Source organism: Portunus trituberculatus, chromosome 31 (genome assembly GCF_017591435.1).
Source record: "Portunus trituberculatus isolate SZX2019 chromosome 31, ASM1759143v1, whole genome shotgun sequence".
NCBI classification, from domain to species: domain Eukaryota; kingdom Metazoa; phylum Arthropoda; class Malacostraca; order Decapoda; family Portunidae; genus Portunus; species Portunus trituberculatus.
The window spans coordinates 9093186-9114145 of record NC_059285.1 but is presented as its reverse complement, the minus strand read 5'-3'; the positions used below and the strand labels follow the sequence as shown (position 1 = coordinate 9114145).

The 20960-nt window shown below is 37.3% G+C and overlaps 1 protein-coding gene across 3 annotated transcripts in view; it reads right to left on the bottom strand.

Moving 5' to 3' along the window:
• LOC123511205 (Fanconi anemia group I protein-like) overlaps positions 1–10971 on the bottom strand; it is a 20353-nt gene extending 9382 nt beyond the window's left edge. Inside the window, exons 1-8 of one of the 3 annotated variants that reach the window (XM_045266884.1) lie at positions 10803–10971; positions 9300–9635; positions 8897–9001; positions 8122–8297; positions 7642–7809; positions 7243–7499; positions 908–1110; positions 585–740 (exon numbers count right to left, since the gene is read on the bottom strand). In XM_045266884.1, coding sequence (XP_045122819.1) covers positions 585–740; positions 908–1110; positions 7243–7499; positions 7642–7809; positions 8122–8297; positions 8897–9001; positions 9300–9416 — 1182 coding nt within the window. In that variant the 5' untranslated portion in view covers positions 9417–9635; positions 10803–10971. Of the gene's footprint in view, positions 1–584; positions 741–907; positions 1111–7242; positions 7500–7641; positions 7810–8121; positions 8298–8896; positions 9002–9299; positions 9636–10802 lie in introns of those variants that run through there. The other 2 variants (XM_045266883.1, XM_045266885.1) reach the window with 2 other exon arrangements.
• Positions 10972–20960: the final 9989 nt, after the last annotated feature.

Below are 20960 nucleotides of genomic sequence, written 5' to 3'. Positions count from 1 at the left end.
ACATGGGCCACACATTAAGAGGCTTGCCCATTTGCCTCGACGCGCCGGGACTCGAACCCAGGCCTCTCGATTGTGAGTCGAGCATGCTAACCACTACACTACGTGGTGTGTGTGTGTGTGTGTGTTTCACTGTTTGATCTGCTGCAGTCTCTGACAAGACAGCCAGACGTTACCCTACGGAACGAGCTCAGAGCTCATTATTTCCGATCTTCGGATAGGCCTGAGACCAAGCACACACCACACACCGGGACAACAAGGTCACAACTCCTCGATTTACACCCCGTACCTACTCACTGCTAGGTGAACAGGGGCTACATGTGAAAGGAGACACACCCAAATATCTCCACCCGGCCGGGGAATCGAACCCCGGTCCTCTGGCTTGTGAAGCCAGCGCTCTAACCACTGAGCTACCGGGCGTGCACGTGTGTGTGTGTGTGTGTGTGTGTGTGTGTGTGTGTCCTTGCATCTCACATTAAGCTGTTTTATGTACACTTATATCACATCATATGCTATAATGATTCATTGTATTTAAAAAAAAAAAAAAAAAAAAAAAAAAAAAAAAAAAAAAAAAATAGATAACTCACTTGATCCCAACCCATACCACAGTTCTCCACGGTAGTTATAAAAGCACTACGGACATCACAGTCATTGCCCCAAGCATCTCGTAGCCACTGGCACTGCTGGGATCGTTCTTCTTCTCGGAAAAACTTCAGGAGACATGATTTGAGAGAATCTAGAATCTGAAAATTTACTATGATTTTTACTGTATTCAAGCCATTGGGTCCATCAAACTCACATGCAAAAATTACTTCAAATTCTTGTAGCAACATTTTCAAGCTTTAACAGTGATATTGTGAATTTTTTATCCTACAACTAAATAGACCTTGACTAATCAATCAAAACTCACCTTATCCTGAAACTTTTCAACAGAGGTGAGGGAAAATGCAAGAGCCAAATTAAAAGGGGTGACAAGCCTCTCAGTGAGCCAGATGGAGGAACGCATGTGCTTGAGGAAATCCTGCACCAATGCTGGGTTGTACTGTGCATGGTGTGTTAAATGCAAAATCACTGTGCCCTTTGCTTCTATCAGATCTGCCTCCTTACTGTCCTCTGTGAAGGAAAATATGAGCAAGGTTATTAATAAAAAGAAACTGATTGTAGTAAAGGAAAAAAGTTATAATTCACCAAAAAAAGGCAAGCCACATGATTTTCTTCATCAAAATAGAGCCATTCTAAGTGATGTTAAACAGCATCATCATCATAATTTTTGTTTAACATCCACATTTTCCAATTTAAGGTGGGGTTGGAAGGGCAATGATTGCTTTTCACAAATGCTGATCTTATGCCATATGTTGTATTCCCAAGTGATCATAGAGATCATATTCTTCATCACACACTCCCTCCACTTTTTCTTTGGCCTTCCCACCGACCGTTGGCCTCCAACCCTCACTGCCTTCACCCTTCTTACATGTCTGAACCAGCTCAGTCTTCTTTTCCTCAGCTCAACAGAAAGGTCTTTAACTCCACACATCTCTGCCACCTCACTGCTGGACCTCCCACCTCACTCCTGCCATGTATCTCAGCATCCTGTGGTCACAGCTACATAGAATATCTGTCAGTCTGTTTGTCAGCACCCATGCTTCTGTTCTATACAGAAGAGCAGAGATCTGACACAGGTTTCGTATACCCTTCTCCCCATGCTTCTTCTACTCTCATCCTTACTGCTCTCTCTGCACCCACTTCACAGTCTAACATACCTCCCAAGTAGCAGAACTGTTGTACGTCCTCCAACAAATCTCCATTCACCTCCAACCCGACATCCTCATCATCACCACCGCCACCACCACCACCTTCCTCTTCCTGCATATATCTTGGACATGCAAAGTTCTGCATTCCTCTGATATTCCTCAGACCTAAGTGAGCATCGCTGGTGACACTGTTTGTTACACATAGTACACAGTGACAGCACTTGAGTTTGCTCCCACTCCTCTTCCACAGCATCCACAAGGCCATCTTCCTTACTGAATTCTTTCTCTAGCTTCATTTTCACTTACCATTAGTTTTGTCCTCTCCATGTTTACTTTCAGTTCCCTCTGCTCCAACCCCCTCCTTCCACCTATTAAACATGTGAGTCACTTCTTCCCTTAATTCTGCTGTCAATACCAACCATCGGCATAGAGTAGCTCGTACGGGCCATCTCCTCTTGCCAATTTAGTAGTCTCTTCCATTACTGTGATAGAGTAGTGAACTAAGAGTAGATCCCAGGTGTACTCCTACTCTTATGTCAAAGTCGCTTGATGTTACTGCCATTGTTTTCACCTGTGATCTTGATTCCTTATACAGAGACAAGACTGCAGTTACAAGCCTTTCAGGCACTTTTTGTCTCCTTAGTGTCCACTCAATTGCTCTCCTTGGTACTCTGTCAAATGCCTTCTCTATAGGTCAACAAAGACATGGAAAAGACTTTCTTCCTTTCACTGAACTTTTCCTGCATTTGCCTCATTACAAAAAAAGCATCTGTTATCAATCTTCCTGGACAAAAATTAGACTGTCAACCATCCAGTTTTATCAGTTTCCTCAGCCTCTACTCTAATACCTTTTCGACTAATTTTATTCCATGTTCCAATAGTCTAATTCTTCTATATTTTCTGCACTCCAGGGCATCTCCTTTTCTTTTATAGATTGGCACTGTCATACTATTTTTCCAATCTTCAGGAATCTCCCCCTCATCAATTATGCCTCTAAACACCCTTGTTAATTCTCTTATAACACCCGCTTTCTTCATTAAGTCACTGGTCATTCCTGTTGAACATGACACTTTTACACTTTTCATTCCTTTCAAAGCTCTGTTCACCTCTTCCTCTGAGATTTCTTCTATTGGACTTTCCACCATATCCATCTCTTCCAAGGCGTGTTCATTTTCCTCGTTTAACAGGTTTTCAAAGTAGCAACTCCACTCTCAAGTATTTCTTCCTCCTTTTTCTTGATAATTCCTTTCATCCTTTATATATTTTGCTCCACTTACATCTACCTTCTCTTTCTTCATTTATTTTGCAGTTTTAAACATGTCTTTTTGCTTCTCACTACTAATCCCTTCTACATTCCAAGTTTTCCACACCAGCCTCTTTGCTTTGGCTACCTCCCTCTTTTTTTTTTTTTTTTATGCAGGAGATGCAACTGGCTAAAGGCAACAAAAATGGGAAAAAAGGCCCACTGGGTTGCCAGTTCCCTTAAAGGTCAAATGAGTTATCCAAAATTCAGGGACAAATGTCTTGAAACCTCCCTCTTAAAAGAAGTTAAGTCATAGGAAGATGGAAATACAGAAGCAGACAGGGAGCTCCATAGTTTACCAGAAAAAGGTATGAATTATTGTGAGTACTGGTTAACTTTTGTATTAGAGAGTTGGACAGAATAGGGATGAGAGAAAGAAGAAAGCCTTGTGCAGCAAGGCCGCAGGACGAGGGGAGGCATGCAGTTAGCAAGATCAGTAGAGCAGTTAGCATGAAAATAGCAATAAAAGATAGAAAGAGATGCAACATTTCAGCAGTGAGAAAGAGGCTGAAGACAGTTGGTCAGAGGATGGGAGTCGATGAGATGAAAAGTTTTTGATTCCACATTATCTAATAAAAGTGTGTGTGGAACCCCCCAAACATGCAAAGAGTACTCCATACAAGGATGGATAAGGCTCTTGTACAAAGTTAGCAGTTAGAGGGGTGAGAAAAACTGGTGGAGATGCTGAACACCTAACTTCATAGAAGCTGTTTTAGCAAGACATGAGATGTGAAGTTTCCAGTTAAGATTATAAGAAAAGAACAGGCCGAGGATATTCAGTGTTGAAGAGGGAGACAGCTGAGTGTCATTGAAGAAGACGTGATAGTTGTATGGAAGGTTGTGTCTAGTTGATAGATGGAGGAATTGAGTTTTTGTGGGACCGAACACTAATAAGTTTTCTCTGCCCCATTCAGAAATCTTAGAAAGTTCAGAAGTCAGGTGTTCTGTGGCATCCTTGCATAATCTGATGATTTCCTCAAGGGTTGGTTGTCTCAGAAAGGACATGGAAAGATATAGGGTGGTATCATCAGCATAGAAATGGATAGGGCAAGAAGTTTGGTTATGAAGATCATTTATGAATAATAGAAAGAGAGTGGGTGACAGGACAAAATCCTGAAAAACACAACTGTTAATGGATTTAGAAGAACAGTGGCAGTCTACCACAGCAGCAATAGAATGGTAAGAAAGGAAACTTGAGATCAAGTTGCAGAGAGAAGGATAGAATCCATTGGAGGGGAGTTTTGAAATCAGAGCTTTGTGCACGACTCTATCAAAAGCTTTTGATATGTCTAACACGACAGCAAAAGTTTCACTGAAATCCCTAAAAGAGGATGACCAAGACTCAGTAAGGAACACCAGAAGATCACGAGTAGAGTGGCCTTGACAGAAGCCATACTAGTGATCATATAGAAGATTATGAAGTGACAGACGTTTCAGAATCTTCCTATTGAGGATTGATTTAAAAACGTTAGACAAGCAAGAGATTAAAGCTATAGGAAGGTAGTATGAGGGATTAGACCAGTCACCATTTTTAGGGACAGGCTGAATGTAGGCAAACTTCCAGCAAGAAGGGAAGGTAGAAGTTGACAGACATAGTTGAAAGAGTTTGACCACACAAGGTGCAAGCATGGAAGCACAGTTTTGAAAACAATAGGAGACACCATCAGGTCCATAAGCCTTCCGAGGGTTTAGGCCAGTGAGGGCATGGAAAACATCATTACGAAGAATTTTAATCTCTTCGCTACCGACTCCGTCACTCCCGCGCTGCACAACCCTCATCCCCCGCACCGTGTTTTGTTGGCGGTGCTGACATAGGATGACATTCATTTCATCCCTTGTGACATCAAGCCACTTTTTTCCCATAAACTTTTTGAGATTTATTGTTGGATTGTCTATGAAAAACTTGGCTGCATGGACATTTGTCCACAAACACAGCGACTCTACCACCTCATCTGACATGAATAGCTGGAAGCAGCAAAGGGATCAGATATGAGAGAGAAAGTGTGGAGGGAAGCATGCAGTGCAGGGCAGCGTGGCAGCTCGTCATCCTCGCTGCTTCCATCACTTTCTTCCTTGGAGCTACTGGCCTCACTGGCAATTTCTGGCAAATATTCCTCATCTGAGTCACTAATGAGGCCTTCTGATTGAGTTTCATTGTCCTCAGAATCCTGTAATTCATCTAATAGATCCAGGTCATCCTCAGAATCACTCCAGGATGAAAATGACGACACCATTATGTGACACTGGCACACTGCCCGCCGGCCATCAACCCTCCCCTCAGGCCTCACGATCACCCCCCTCCCCAAAGCCAACTTACCCAATGTTCTTGAAAACAAAAGATGCCATTTAGTCACTTTGTCACTGAATCATAAAAAAAAAAAAACACAAACTGAGTAGATAGTGTACACATGTACTTCATCAGTTCGGTAGCGAAAATTTCATATGACGTACTATGGCACGTCATCAGTAGCGAAGGGGTTAATTGTAGGCATGAAATAGTCAGAGGGAGGAGGAGAGGGAGGCACAAGCCCAGAATCATTCAAGGTGAAGTTGTTAGCAAAGGTTTGAGAGAAGAGTTCAGCATTAGACAGAAGAGATGACAGTTTTGCCATCAGGATAAAATAAAGGAGGGAAAGATGAAAAAGTAAAGTTACTGGAGATGTTTTTGGCCAGATGCTGAAGTCACAAGGTGAGTTTGGAATTTGAAAGATTTTGACATTTTCTATTTATGAAAGAGTGTTTGACAAGTTGAAGAATAGGCCTAGCATGATTCTGGGCAGGAATATAAAGTGCATGAGATTCAGGAGATGGAAGGCTCAAGTACCTTTTGTGGGCAACCTCTCTATCATGTATAGCACGAGAACAGGCTGTGTTAAACCAAGGTTTGGAAGGTTTAGGTTGAGAAAAAAGAATGAAGAATGTATGTCTCCATCCCAGACACTATCACCTCTGTTATGTGTTCAGCATACAGAAATGGGTCTCTGACACGGAAACAGTAATCATTCTAGGTAAAATCAGCATATTATCTCCAAACTGGCGAAGGTAAAACGCCAGAGGTATCTCTGTTTTGGGGGATCCTGGGGAGGAATTGGAGAAGTAGGACAAGATACAGATATGAGATTGTGACTGAAGGAGCCCAATGGAGAAGATAGGGTAACAGCATTAGCAGAAGGATTAGAGGTAAGAAATAGATCAAGAATGTTGGGCGTATCTACAAGACGGTCAGCAATATGAGTAGGGTGTTACATCAGTTGCTCTAGGTCATGAAAGATAGCAAAGTTGAAGGTTAGTTTACCAGGATGGTTAGTGAGGGGAGAGGAAAGCCAAAGCTGGTGGTAAACATTGAAATCTCCAAGGATGAAGATCTCCACGAAAGGGTAGAGGGGGAAAATGTGCTCCACTTTGTAAGTTAAATAGTCAAAGAATTTACTATAGTCAGAAGAGTTAGGGGAAAGATAGACAGCACAGATAAATTTAGTCAGAGTCACTGTTGAGTTGAAGCCAGATGATGGAAAACTTGGAAGATATGAGAGCGTGGGCACGAGACCAAGTTAAGTCATTGCGCACATAGACGCAACATCCAGCTTTGGAACAAAAATAAGGATAGAGAAAGTAGGAGGGAACAGAGAAGGGGCTACTGTTAGCTGCATCTTTTAGTCTGCCTTGCTTTCTCTTTATATTCTCTCTTATCTTCATCATTCTGTGAGACATTAAATAGCATTTATTAGTTTTCCTGTCTACTTCCAAATCAAAGTGACATATAAACTAAGTATCTTCAGTGTATAAACCAAGGAAAAACACAATAAAATTCAAAATTGAATTCCTCCGCTGATGTTTGGAAGTCCAATTGCACATCTCAGCAATATCAGATTTTGAAAGTTTTCTTTCAATATAATTATAATCAAATGAAATAAAGTTTATTTATGACTCATGGAAACAAATATTTGAAAGATATTTAAATGACTTGAAAGATCTTAGTTATGAAGAAAGGCTTGGCAAACATGAATTCTAATCATATCACAAGTATATATGTGGAAAAATAAATTTGTAAAAACAATTACCTCAAGCACTAGAATTCTGCAAATACCCTAGAAGCCTATATTCCGAAGGGTAAAATATAATGGTTATTGAGTAAAAAAGTGCACATATAGTTACAGTCATGACAGTGAAAGATGTGTATAGCATCCTCACCAATGGCATCACCATTCATCACATCTTCAGTGTTGATGTCTGTGGAACAGTCCTTGTCCAGCGAGGATTTCATCTTGAGATCCTGTTTGTTGAAGTAGTTGATGACTAGCTGCAGCACACGGTGAGGAAGTTTGGAATGAACCACTTGCACCAGGTGGTAAATAAGAGGTGGCACACTCTGATAGTCCACTTTATTTAGCACTTGCTTCACCTTGTGGATGACATCTTCCAACTCCTCCTTGGGAAGGCCTACGTCCCTGTAATAAATATAAAATATCTAAGTGGTTTCAAAGCAATATTTTTGAACTGCCATCTTAAATGAAAAATCTGTTACACACATCCTCATTCCCTCTTATCTACAAATTTCTTCTAATATGTGCAGGTCCTAATTTCACTCACTTGATGACAGACAGGAGACTGATGGCAGTCTCAGCAGACCAGGGTAGGTCACACAGTGTCTTGACAATCTGGTAACGGTAATCTTCCCCAGTCATCTTGTGCCCTTCCACAGTCACTTCCTCTTTGTGACTCACACTAGTGATTATCTTGGCCATGAGGTCCACCCATCTGATACAGATACAAAATACCTCACCACTTGCATGCAAATCACATGTCGACATATCAAAATAAATCTATTTTTTCTTTTTATGCTTTTCAGTCTTGTTACATGAGAAAAAGATAATTGTGTATTATATTCAACAAAATACTTACCTATTATTATAAAAAATGTTCAAACTTTCACTTTACACAATAATACAGTTCTCTAGCTTACTTAAGCCTCTAAAATGTGAAAGTACTCCAGAATCTCTTTCTAGACAAGCAATGAAATGAATTTTGTCTTGTATTGCAGCATACCCAATTTCATCAAGTAATACATGCCTTCCCTGAAGACGCTGACCACGCCGTACCAACTCCACATATTGATCCACCAGAATGACCAGAATATGGCTGGGAAAGATGTCTACATGGATCATCAACACTGCTACCAGTTCTCCAATGCTTCTTTCTCTGCCAGCCTCCTCTTCCATCATCACCCGTAGTACAGCCTGGTACACCTGCACCACCAAACACATAGCTAAGCTAATTCCACAGAATATAAATACCTATCCAAGAAAAATTGATTTTCATAGTTACAAGTAACTTCAGAACTTTATCAGATGTTTGTAATAATTTTCCCAATCTGATTTGATACTATACATCTATAACATTGAACTGCAGAGATTCATGCCCAACATCAAAGTTTTCCTATTGCAAACACAGAAAATAAAATTCAATAAACATCCATACAATACAATATGACTATAATATATGTATTCATATACAGTACATACAGTAAAAGAAAGAAAGAAAAAAATTGATACCAGTGTGAAGCTCAAGAGTACAAGGGAATAAATAACAATTGCTCCCTTTATGTTGACTGGAAAAAAAGGATCACAGCCACAACACCTTCGCTTATGCTTGTCATAATCAAGATAATAAACATTAATCCAAATACATTACCTTTCTGTAAAGTGATGAGTACATACCTAAGAAATTAATGTAACAAATCTTTAACATAGTACAAAAAACAATATAAAACGCTTCTTAATATCTTATAACGATTCATGTTTCCTGAAACATTTTATACATTAAGAGAAGCTGAACACCAGCCCACCTTAAGTCTGAGGTTAGTGCTCTCCCTGGTCTGACAGCCAAGAGAAGAAAGAATACCATTCACCCATTGTGGTCCCTCTGCCTTGTACATTTGTTGCTCCACCATCTGAAAGAAATGGAGGCAGTTTTGCACAGGCAATATGTCCATGGACACCTCAACATATGTGGAATATCATACACGGGACTTTTTTTTAAAGTTGTGGCCAACCCCACCAGGGTACGACCACCAAAGTTTGTTAAAACCATCATCATAATATTACTTTTGCATTGTTCATATTCATGGACACAAACATAGCTGAGGATTTGGATAAAATATAAGATAAGACTTCAAAGGCCTACTTCTGCAGTCTGTCAGGTCCAGGCCAATCACTCCTCATTAGTGCTGTGCCCTGCCTTTCACTCACCTCCAACACCCAGTCATCTTCAGTGTTGAGTAGTAAGTCTTCTAACTCACTCCATTCCTCAGCCTTAATAAGGTTATGAATCCTCTTGGCCAGCTTTTCATTCATGTCGCCGCCCATATCTTCCCGCGCCCGCTACTCAAACCCAACTCGTGTCGTTCAAGGCCACCGTGGTGTTCGATTTGTTGCTGGGCACTCGAACACTTTTCCTATCGCCTCGGCCTGTTGGTGCCTGCGCTCTCTGGGATAAGTGCAGACTAATGCCATTTCGCATGCACATTTTTTTTTTCTTACATCAAATAGTGTATTCATTATTCGAGATGTGTTTTCTCTATTTACCTAGGTAAATGTATATGGAAATGATCAATTAAATGAGTGTATGTAAAAAACAAAAATATATATATATATATATATATATATATATATATATATATATATATATATATATATATATATATATATATATATATATATATATATATATATATATATATATATATATATATATATATATATATATATATATATATATATATATATATATATATATATATATATATATATATATATATATATATATATATATATATATATATATATATATATATATATATATATATATATATATATATATATATATATATATATATATATATATATATATATATAATATAATATATATATATATATATATATATATATATATATATATATATATATATATATATATATATATATATATATATATATATATATATATATATATATATATATATATATATATATATATATATATATATACGCACAATTACCACTATTGTGGTAAAGTTTCTCCACACGAGTGATAAAATTCATCAGGTTCAGGTTATTGTATATGTAGAATAATCGGGGTTGCCAAGTCTTATGAGGCAGGCCTTACCAAATTCGACACCAATTATTACCAGATTCGCTATTTCATTACCAATTTTTTTTTAATTCCTATGAATTGTAGATTCTAGGTACATAGAAGTTACACGAATAATGCTACTTACAATTAAAAATTACTATTATACATGAGAAGAATTATACTATGTATGTATGTGTGTGTGTGTGTGTATATATATATATATATATATATATATATATATATATATATATATATATATATATATATATATATATATATATATTTCACTAGTGATCTATACATATAACATGAGCATGACAACTCACTGCAACTGCCAACTGTAACTCATTTTTATTTATTTTTTTATTTTTTTATTCACTGTTCTGAAGATTTTGTGTAATTACTGAAACACATTTGCTCTCGTTGATGAAACTGCAGTGACCAGTTGTTTATGATCTTTCGATTCTACCTGCACCTTGAGTGTGGCCTTTCGTGGTTGCAGATTTTTATTACACACTTTACAAAAAAGCATGTTGTGATCCATCCTTTGCTTTAGTAACCCTTGGGGACTAAATTTCCCATGCACTGTGGTATATTCTTGTAGAATCATATGTACGTACCTTTCCGTTTAGACATATCGTATCACCAACGTTAGACTTTTACAGAAGGTAAATCACGAATACCATAGGATAGCAGGATAAAGACTAACTCAATGAACTGTCAGGCGGCGGCGCCAGCAACCGTGTTACTGAACCCTGTGAGAACACGGTCCCGTACTGGAACTGAACGTGTCTAGTGTCTAGTACCCCCTACGAAAACTTTGCACATCTAGTACGAAAGGGACCATATATATACATACATACATACATACATACATACATATATATATATATATATATATATATATATATATATATATATATATATATATATATATATATATATATACACACACACACAGGTACTGGTGGGGTTCAGCAAAGATAATGAAGTTGGATACAAGGAGGAATGCCTTAATTATGCTAAGGGAAGATATAAGGAGTTGAGAAATTACTTTTGGAAATGTGGATTGGTCCAAAATGTACCAGGAAACAAACATGCAGTTAAAATATGAAAAATTTATGGAAATATATTGTGAGGCCGCAGAGAACTTTGTGCCAAAATATACTAAGAAAATCTTAAAGGGAGATCAATGGTTTAACAAAACCTGTGACAAGGCAAAAAGGGAGAAGGAAAAGGCATGGGAAAAATACAAGAGAAATAATGAGGAAGTGGAGAAAGAAGCATATAGGAATGCAAGAAATAAATATGTTCAAGTGAGAAGAAGGGCACAACAAGAATTTGAACAGAGAATAGTGGAGAATTGTGAAAGTGATCCCAAAATGTTTTATAAATTCATTAATGGTAAATTACAGAAAAAGAAACAGTTGATAAATTAAAGGTTGGAGATTATATATATGAAGATACAAGTGTCATTGTTGAAAAATTGAATGAGAATTTCTGCAAAGTATTCACAGAAGAAACACAATTCAATCGACGGATGTTACCTGTGACAAGATGGATGCAAGAAATTATAGTAACAAAGAGTGACATTGCAAAAGTTTTGAGTCAATTAGATGTTAACAAGGCAATGGGACCAGATGGTGTGTCTGGAAGAATGTTAAAAGAATGTCAAGAGCAGTTGCTAGATCCAATTTTAGATTTAACAAGAACATCTATCAACACGGGACAGGTGCCAGTAGAATGGAAAAGGGCAAATGTAGTACCAATTTACAAAAGTGGATGTCGCATGGAACCATTGAATTATAGACCTGTTTCTTTGACCAGCATTATGTGTAAGATATGTGAAGAAGTGATCAAAAGCAAGTGGTGTGAGTTCCTGGAAAACAAAGAAATACTAAGTGAGAAACAGTTTGGCTTTAGAAAAGGGAAATCGTGTGTATCAAATTTGCTATGTTTCTACTCAAGAGTGGTCGATATTTTACAAGAGAGGGATGGATGGGTTGATTGTGTATACCTAGACTTAAAAAAAAAGCATTTGATAAAGTACCACATAACAGATTGATGTGGAAGTTAAGTAGTATCGGAGGAATAAGGGGGAAATCTGACGGAGTGGATGAGAAATTATTTGACAGGTAGAGAAATGAGGACGGTAGTGAAGGGAGTGAAGTCAGAGTGGAGGAAGGTAACCAGTGGAGTTCCCCAAGGTTCGGTGCTTGGTCCCATCATGTTCCTGATCTATATAAATGACATGCCAGAGGGAGTGAGAAGTTATATGAATATGTTTGCAGATGATGCAAAGATTATGAGGAGAGTGAGGAATATGCATGACTGTAATATACTGCAGAAGGACTTGGACAAAATATATGAATGGAGCAGGACGTGGCAAATGGAATTCAATACCAACAAAAGCTGTGTAATGAGAATGGGTAGAAGTAAATATAGACCATATAAAGACTACCAGCTGGGGGAAGACTGTAATTGAAGTCAGTGAAGAAAAAGACTTGGGAGTGACTGTACAGAGTAATCTGTCTCCAGAAAAGCACATTAATAGAATATTTGGAAAAATGTACAGCATGCTCCAGAGTATAGGATGGGCATTTAATGACCTGGACGGGAACATGATAAAGAAAATATTGACCACCCTGATTAGGCCACAGTTGGAATATGCACCAGTAATTTGGTCACCATACATGAAGAAACATGTCAAGAAACTGGAAAGAGTGCAGAGGTTAGCAACAAGAATTATACCAGACTTTAAGGAGGTACCATATGAGGAGAGGTTAAATAAATAGGCTGGAATTAAGCATGTTGGAAGAAAGAAGAGTCAGAGGGGATATGATAACAATGTTCAAAATAGTACATGGAGTGGACATATTGGATAGGGAGAACCTGATCACGATGGCATCCAGTAATTACCTAAGAGGACACCCAAAGAAAATACTGAAGGATTCCTGCACGAGCGACATCAAGAAGTATAGCTTCCTGTACCAGAGCATTGATGCATGGAACAAACTGAGCGTGGATGTGGTGTGTGCGGCGAGTGTCAGTCATATGAAGGAAAAATTGGACAAGTGTGGACAAAGAGACAGGACATAGAGAGCTATGGCTCCAGGCCCTGTAATCACAAATAGGCAAATACAAATAGGTAAATACACATTATTGATAGAGGTAAATTGCGAGCATACAGTGACTGCGCGTACTGCGGGAGTTCATTGCCTGGCACATCAGCCTTTGAGCCTGTGGTGGGAAAAAGGTCTATTTATTACCAAATTTTAACTTTCCCATAACCAGATTGCCAAATCACAGTAATTCATTACCAAACTGGATTTTCATTACCAGATTGTAGCCATTGGTAATGAAAATTGCCAATTGGCAACCCTAATTTAGATGTGGAGCTGTAGCCTTTGCAACGGCAGTTCCTGCCGTCTTGTTATTTTTGTTTGTTTGTTATTGTTGTTGTTGCATTTTCTTGCTAAATCTTATTTTCCACATTTTATGTAATATTTCTTTATTTTCTTCTAATTTGGCAATGTTTTCTACAAATAATAAATTTCCAACGTTAATATTGCTGTCCTGTTGGTTGCAGCGCTGTGGATATTTAACGCACACTTTGATATCCTGGACTGATTGATGATTGATACATTTATTGTTGGATTAATAAATAAATACAACAAAGGAGGAGGATGGGCCTTGCCACCCACCCCCTGGACAAAGACTTAAGGTTAAAGCCTTAAAAATATAACACTAGACAGTATACAAAACAAGAATACAAGTATTTCAATAAATAACTACAGATATTGCACACCTTAATGCCTAAACATCCTATAGTCTGGGGGCAAACTGGGGATATTCCCTAAGTATTTCCCTGAGAGTGGCTGAGTCGAGGAGATGGTCAATGAGGCTGTACAAGTCATGTTGACCTTGTGGCCAAAATTTAGCAATGAGAGGACATTCCACGATATAGTGACGCAGAGTGTGTCCCCTTGGTGCACCACACACCATACAGCACACACCAGGAAAAGCACTGACTTCCCAAAAGTATTTGTAGCCTAATCTGGGCCTCATTGCCACCCTGCCATGTGATGCAGTGTGTCTCCCATAGGTGCAAGCGCAGCTCTGGGAGACACATGCATAGTGAAGACTAGTGCTACTGTCCCTATGGCAACAAAGCTCCAACTGACCACTAATGCTACTTTTTACAAAGTCTTTAATGCTACTCTTAACATAACCAAGAGTGTGCTCAGTGCCAGGGTCCACTGTGTCATCTTGTAGGGCACACTGAGCAAGGCGGTCTGCTTTTTCATTTAGCAGGATACCCACATGAGAGGGTATCCAGGTGAAATGGACCATGGCACCAGCACCTTCTAGGATGTGGATGAGATCAAGACACATATTAACTAGATCACAGTACATGGGGAGGTAGACTGAAGAGCATAAAATGCAGTCTGACTGTCAACAAAGAAATAAACATTCTTATGGAGAGGTACCACAATATGGAACACCTCTAGAACACCATACAGTTCTGCCCTAATGAAAGACATGTGTGCAGGGACTGTGGAGGCTGATGTGTTGTCGTATATTTGTTCTTCACCGTTTATATTTTTCTTGAATGTTTGATAAATTTCCAGACTTCTTTTTTCATTTAATGATCTATTTCATTGATCTGTTTCCCAGCTTCTTATATTTCTTCTTAACTCCTCTCTAGTCATTGTTTCCAAGTCTGCTTTTCTAATCTTTAAACATTCTAGGTATTTATTCAAACACTTTGTCCAACTGTACTTCTCCCGCATTCTTCTTAATAAATCTTAATATATATTTCTTGATTCCTCAAATCTTATTTCATTATCCTGCGTTATTGTCTTGTGCTATTATAGATTTTTGCATATCCTAATTTTTCTTCCATTACTCTTGTCTATGGCAGATGGCCCTATCTCTTAAAGTGCAGGTCTGTGCATATCTTGGAGCTCCTAGAATCTTTTTGTATAAACTATTTTCAATTGTCTGCAGTTTAGCTATTTCTTTTTCTGTAAAATTTATAACATTTGTTCCATATAGGATAGATCGTAGGTATATGTTTTTCCAATAAGTTCTGCTGATGATTACTTTATTACAACTTTTTTTATATTAGGGAGTAGCTCATATTTGCCAATCATTGAGCCTTTTTTATAGTTTCTTGTTTTTATTTCATAACACAATTCTTTCTATTTGTTAGTGTTATTCCCAGATATTTTATTTCTTCTTTTACTTCTATACCTTCTATTGTCCTTGACTGGTTGTCACAGTTAAATATTATATTACTTTTGTTTTTACTTACTTTCAGTTCACATTCTCTGCTGATTGTTGTCAAGGTTTTTATAGTGTCCTCTGCCTCTTTAACACTTTGACACAGCTATAGTCCATCATCTGCAAAGAATAGTTGACTAATATGGAAGCCCTCACACTTAAATCCTTTTCTTTCTTCTTCCATCATCTTTAATATGATGTATGTTATGAGCTTGAATAAAGTAGTAGATCCATTACAACCTTGCCTTATTCTGTTTGTTATTGACATTTCACAACTTAGTTTTTCTGATATATTGATTGTTGTTCTGTCATCTTTGTAAATGTTAGTTATTGCTGTTATTATGTCAGGGTATATTTTATATTTCATTAGCACTTCCACTATTTTTTCTCTTTTTACTGAGTCAAATGCTTTAGAGTAGTTTACTGAGGTTACTATTAACATTTTCTTTTGTTTATAACTGTCTTCTATACAGTATTGCAGAATAAATAAGTTATCTTCTATTCTGGCTCCTTTAGTAAATCCAACTTGTGTCTGTATTATTTCCTCTTTTTTCTTCAGGTGGTCTTCTATTTTGTCTCTTAATATTGCCATAAATATTTTATAGGTGTAATTTGTAAGTGCGATAGGTCTTCAATCTTTTGCTGTTGGCTTGTTATTTTTTGGTATTATTTTGGTCTTTGACTGTCTCCAGTCTTCAGGGATGTCTCCAGTCCTTACCATTTTATTAAAAACTTAGGTGATGATGTTAATATTTTCCTTCTTTTCTAATAATGTCTTGAGGAATTCTGGCTTACATTTGTTTGGTCCGGCAGCTTTTTTGTTTTCTAAGTTTTTAATTACCTTAATTGTTTCCTGTGTACTTATTGTTGCCTTTGCCATTGGTTGTATTTCTTTGATTATAATTTATGCCATATCCAAGTGTTCCCTAATCTCATATGGTACTCAGTAATCTGCATTTCCATCCATGAAATGGCCTCTTGTATGGTAGCTGTCTCTATAGTGTCCACTGACTTCAGCATTCCAAGTCTATGTAACTCTGTTGTCATTCTTTTTATATACTTCCTTCCACTTGTTCTGTATTTCCTTCATTGCTTCTGCTTCCGTCAACTGCACTCCATTTTCATCAAAAATCTGTACCACTTCATTATTTTTTCTCTCCTTTTCTTTTAGTTTGTTTATGTATATCCACATCCTAGTTCTGTCTACATTGTCCGGTATTTCTTGAGTCAGTTTCTTTTCATATCTATATACTTCTGTCTTTACTAATGCTTGTACTTTTTTTCTTCTTTATTTTGTATGTACACTCAAGTTCATTTCTGGCTTCCTCTACGGTTGCATTCCTTCCCTCTATTCAGTTTCTGTCTGTTCTTTATTGCATTTCTTATTTCATCATTTATCCATGATGGCACTTTTCTGTTGTCCTCTTTATTTGTTCTTCTGCTATAAGTCTTTTCAGTGTATTGTTTGCACTCTGCATAATAGCATAGTTAAGGCTTTGTATATCATTTATTTTCTCTTGTTTGTATATAATTTATTTTCTCCTGTTCTTCCACTTTCTGTGCATAAATTTCTAGTTTGTTTATATCTGTGCTATAATACTGTGAATTCTCTCTTTTGCTTTTCTTAAAATGTGGGTTTGTTCTCTTATTTATTTTCAGCTTCACTTCGACAAGGTTATGATCTGATATGTCGAGTAATTCTTGATTCTGGTCTATATTCATACTTTCAAAGAACTTATACAGTTTGTCATTACATAAAGCATAGTGTATTACACCATTCAGAATTATTAAGTTATCTTTTCATCCACTCAATTACTGTTCATCCATTATCATTCACTGGCTGATCTCCCAGAAACCCAAGATGTCCATTGACGTCCCCAATCATGAGCACTGCTGAGTCCTTATTTTCTATAATTTTTGTTAATTCACTTTTCACAGATGTTTCCTTCACTTTGGCTGACACTGACAGATATACTGTTATCAATTCTATTTCTGTGTTCATAATTATCATTTTTATGTGTCGAATGTCCTTGTTTGTGATAGTATTTTCTATTACCTCAATGTTTTTTTAATCTTTGTACATTACTAAAATTCCACCTCCTCTCTGTTCCGTCTTTCTTGAGTCCATTATTTATGTTAAATTTGTCTACTCTTTGCTGAGTCTCTGTTAGGCAAATTATGTCAAGATTTTTCTCTATTAGATTTCTAACTTCATATAACTCTTGATTTGTCAGTCCCTGCACATTTAATAGTTTTATATTTATTTCAGTTTTCTCTCTCTCTCTTTTTTTTCAAATTTTCTCATTCTCACTTTCTGATGCATATTGTCCTGGGTTTCTTTCTAATCTTCCTTTCTTCTTTGCCAGTCTCTCTCACTTGCATCTATTTTCAGCCTTAGCTGTTCATTCAGTTCTTTTCATTCCTTTCTCGTGGTGTCAGATCTAGTACTAATCCTATCTTCTTGTATTTTTCTTCCCTTATTCTTTTATGCCTTTTCCCATTTCCTATAACAGCCCATTTCTGCTTTTCATCTTGAAACCTTACTGATATTGGCCTTGGCTTATTCTCCTGTGGCTTCCCTAGCCTAATCACCTTCACAATTTGAGTATCTTTTACCTGCATTTTGTTCTCTATATATTCTGACATTCTTCTATATCTTTTTCCCTCTCTTGTGGTTAAATTTTCTTTGATTCTGGCAAGTTATACATTACCATATTTGTTTTCCTTTTTCTTTCTCTATCTTTTCCTCAGCTTTTTCCTCCACATTTCTCATAACCTCTTCTGCTATCTCCTTCACCATTTCATCTTTTTCTTTTGCTCTCTCAGCTTCCCCTTTTTTTCCAGTTTGTCTAATCTTTCCTTAATTACTTTTGGTTTTTGCAAGCATGAGAGTACTTTAGGGTAGCATTTCTTGCAGATCCAAAAAATTCCTGGCTACTTCCTGTCACACATTGCCATATACATTTCTCAGCTTATTTTGTTGTTGGGAGTGTTGCCTTTGTATTGGCACTCCTGACACTCTTATGTTTCTTTTATTGTGTTGCCACTGTTTTCTTTATTTTTCTTTCCCTTATTTTCCAAAACTTGTGGAGCATATTTTCCATGCTCTCTACATTATAAAAAAAAAAGAACTACAGTAAGCCCCCGCACTTGGCGAATTAATTAGTCTGACAAAACTACCACCAAATGCGAATTTCACCAACCACGAGTTCTTTATACCATATAAATTGCCTAAAAAATGGCTCAATCAGTCTTTCGTCATTGCCAAAGTCTCTCTTTTGACTCCTAAAATACCATAAATACAATAGATCTACCTGAAAGTTCTCCCACCCTACATAATATATTATTGAAGCTAAGGAAAAAAAAACGAGGAAAGGACAGAGATAAAGAAGAAATTTACTGAGGGTCCTGGATATGAGACTAAAGAAGTGGTATTTAAGGAATAAAAGAGGAGGTCGTGGAGGAGTAATGTGTATCGCTGAAACAAAACTGAAGAATGAGATACATGTCAAGTTTAAAGAGGAAGGATATAATACCTGGAGGAGGGACAGGAAGGATAAAGGGGGAGGAGGGGTGCTAATAATGGTTCGTGATAACATTTGTGTGGAGGATGTGCAATATGGAAAGGACAAAGTGGAAGCATTGGGAAAACAATCAGAACAGAAGATTTGAAGAAGAGAAAAATTATAGTTACATATGTTCCATCAACGACTAATACATGGGGATCAGAAGAGCATAAAGATATGCAAAGAGAGACGATAAAGTATCTGGATAACTTGATAAGAAGAGATAGAAGAATACTCTTAGTTGGAGACTTCAACTGTAAAAAAATAAACTGGGGAGAGATGGAAGTAATGGACAATGCTGGGCAGTGGAGTGAGAAAGTGTTACAGATGACTATGGTTAATACAATGGACCAGTGGGTAGAAGAGTCAACAAGATACAGGGGGGAAGAGGAACCATCGTTACTTGACCTAGTCTTCACAAAAAAACCGGAGTCCCCTCCAATCATACAATACCTTAGTCCAATGGGGAAAAGTGATCATGTGACATTAGAGATGCAAATGCAGGAGGAAGATGAGATAAGATACAGAGAGGACTATAAAGGAGAGAGATTAAATTATGCAAGAGCAGATTTTGAAAAACTAAGGAGTTATTTTGCTGATATTGAGTGGAGTAATATTATGTGCAGGAAGACTGTACAAGAGAAATATGACATATTCTTACAGGAATACAATGAAGGAGTAAAAAAGTTTGTTCCTGTTTATAGAGTTCAGAAAAAACTACATACATGGTACAATGCTAGATGCTTACAAGCAAAAAAGGCAAAGGATAAAGCGTGGAAGAAACTTTTAAAGCAGGAAATGACTATAATAGTCGGCAGTACAAAGATACTAGAAATGAATATATTAGAGTAAGGAGAGAGGAAGAAAGAAAGTTTGAGAAGGATATAGTGGATAAAAGCAAGGATGAACCAAAACTTTTCTACAAGTTTATAAACGGCAAAACAAAGAATAAGGAAACAATTGAAAAAATAATTAAAGAAGGAAAGACATACCAAACAGAGAAAGAAATGTGTGAAATAATGAATGAGAGCTTCAAAACGGTATTCACTGAAGAAGATGACTTCACAGAACCTAATAGGACATTGAATTGCCTAGGATTACAGGAAATTGCAGTTCATAAAGAGGATATTGGAAGATTACTGGACAAGTTGGAAGTCAGAAAGCAATGGGGCCAGATGGTGTATCAGGCTGGGTGTTAAAAGAATGTAAAGAGCAATTACTGGAGCCAATTTGGGAAATAATTAAAAGTTCAATAAATGAAGGGAAAGTTCCACTAGAGTGGAAGAGAGCCAACGTAATACCGATATTTAAAGGAGGAAAGGCAACTGAACCACTAAACTACAGACCAGTGTCACTTACAAGTGTCGTAGGAAGTTATGTGAAATAATTATCAAAGAAAAATGGGTTAAATTTCTAGAAGAGGAGCAAGTCATATCGAACAGACAATTTGGGTTCAGGACAGGGCGGTCATGTGTATCAAACTTATTAAGCTTCTACTCCAGGGTTATTGCAGGACTTGAAAACAGAGATGGATGGGTAGACACAGTATACCTGGACATTAAAAGGCATTTGATAAAGTCCTCATGGAAGACTTCTTTGGAAACTAGAGAACATAGGAGGACTGCGTGGAACCTTGCTCGAATGGACAAGAGATTATTTGAAGGATAGGAAAATGAGAACTGTGATCAGAGATACATACTCGTCTTGGAGTAAAGTAACTAGCGGGGTGCCACAAGGGTCAGTGTTAGTCCCCATTATGTTTCAAGTTTATGTAAACGACATTCACATTGGGATAAACAGCTATATGAATTTATTTGCTGATGATGCAAAGTTGCTAAAAGTTATCAAAACCAGAGAGGACTGTATACTGCTACAGGAAGATTTAAATAAGATCTATGAATGGAGCAAGAAGTGGAAATTGAGTTT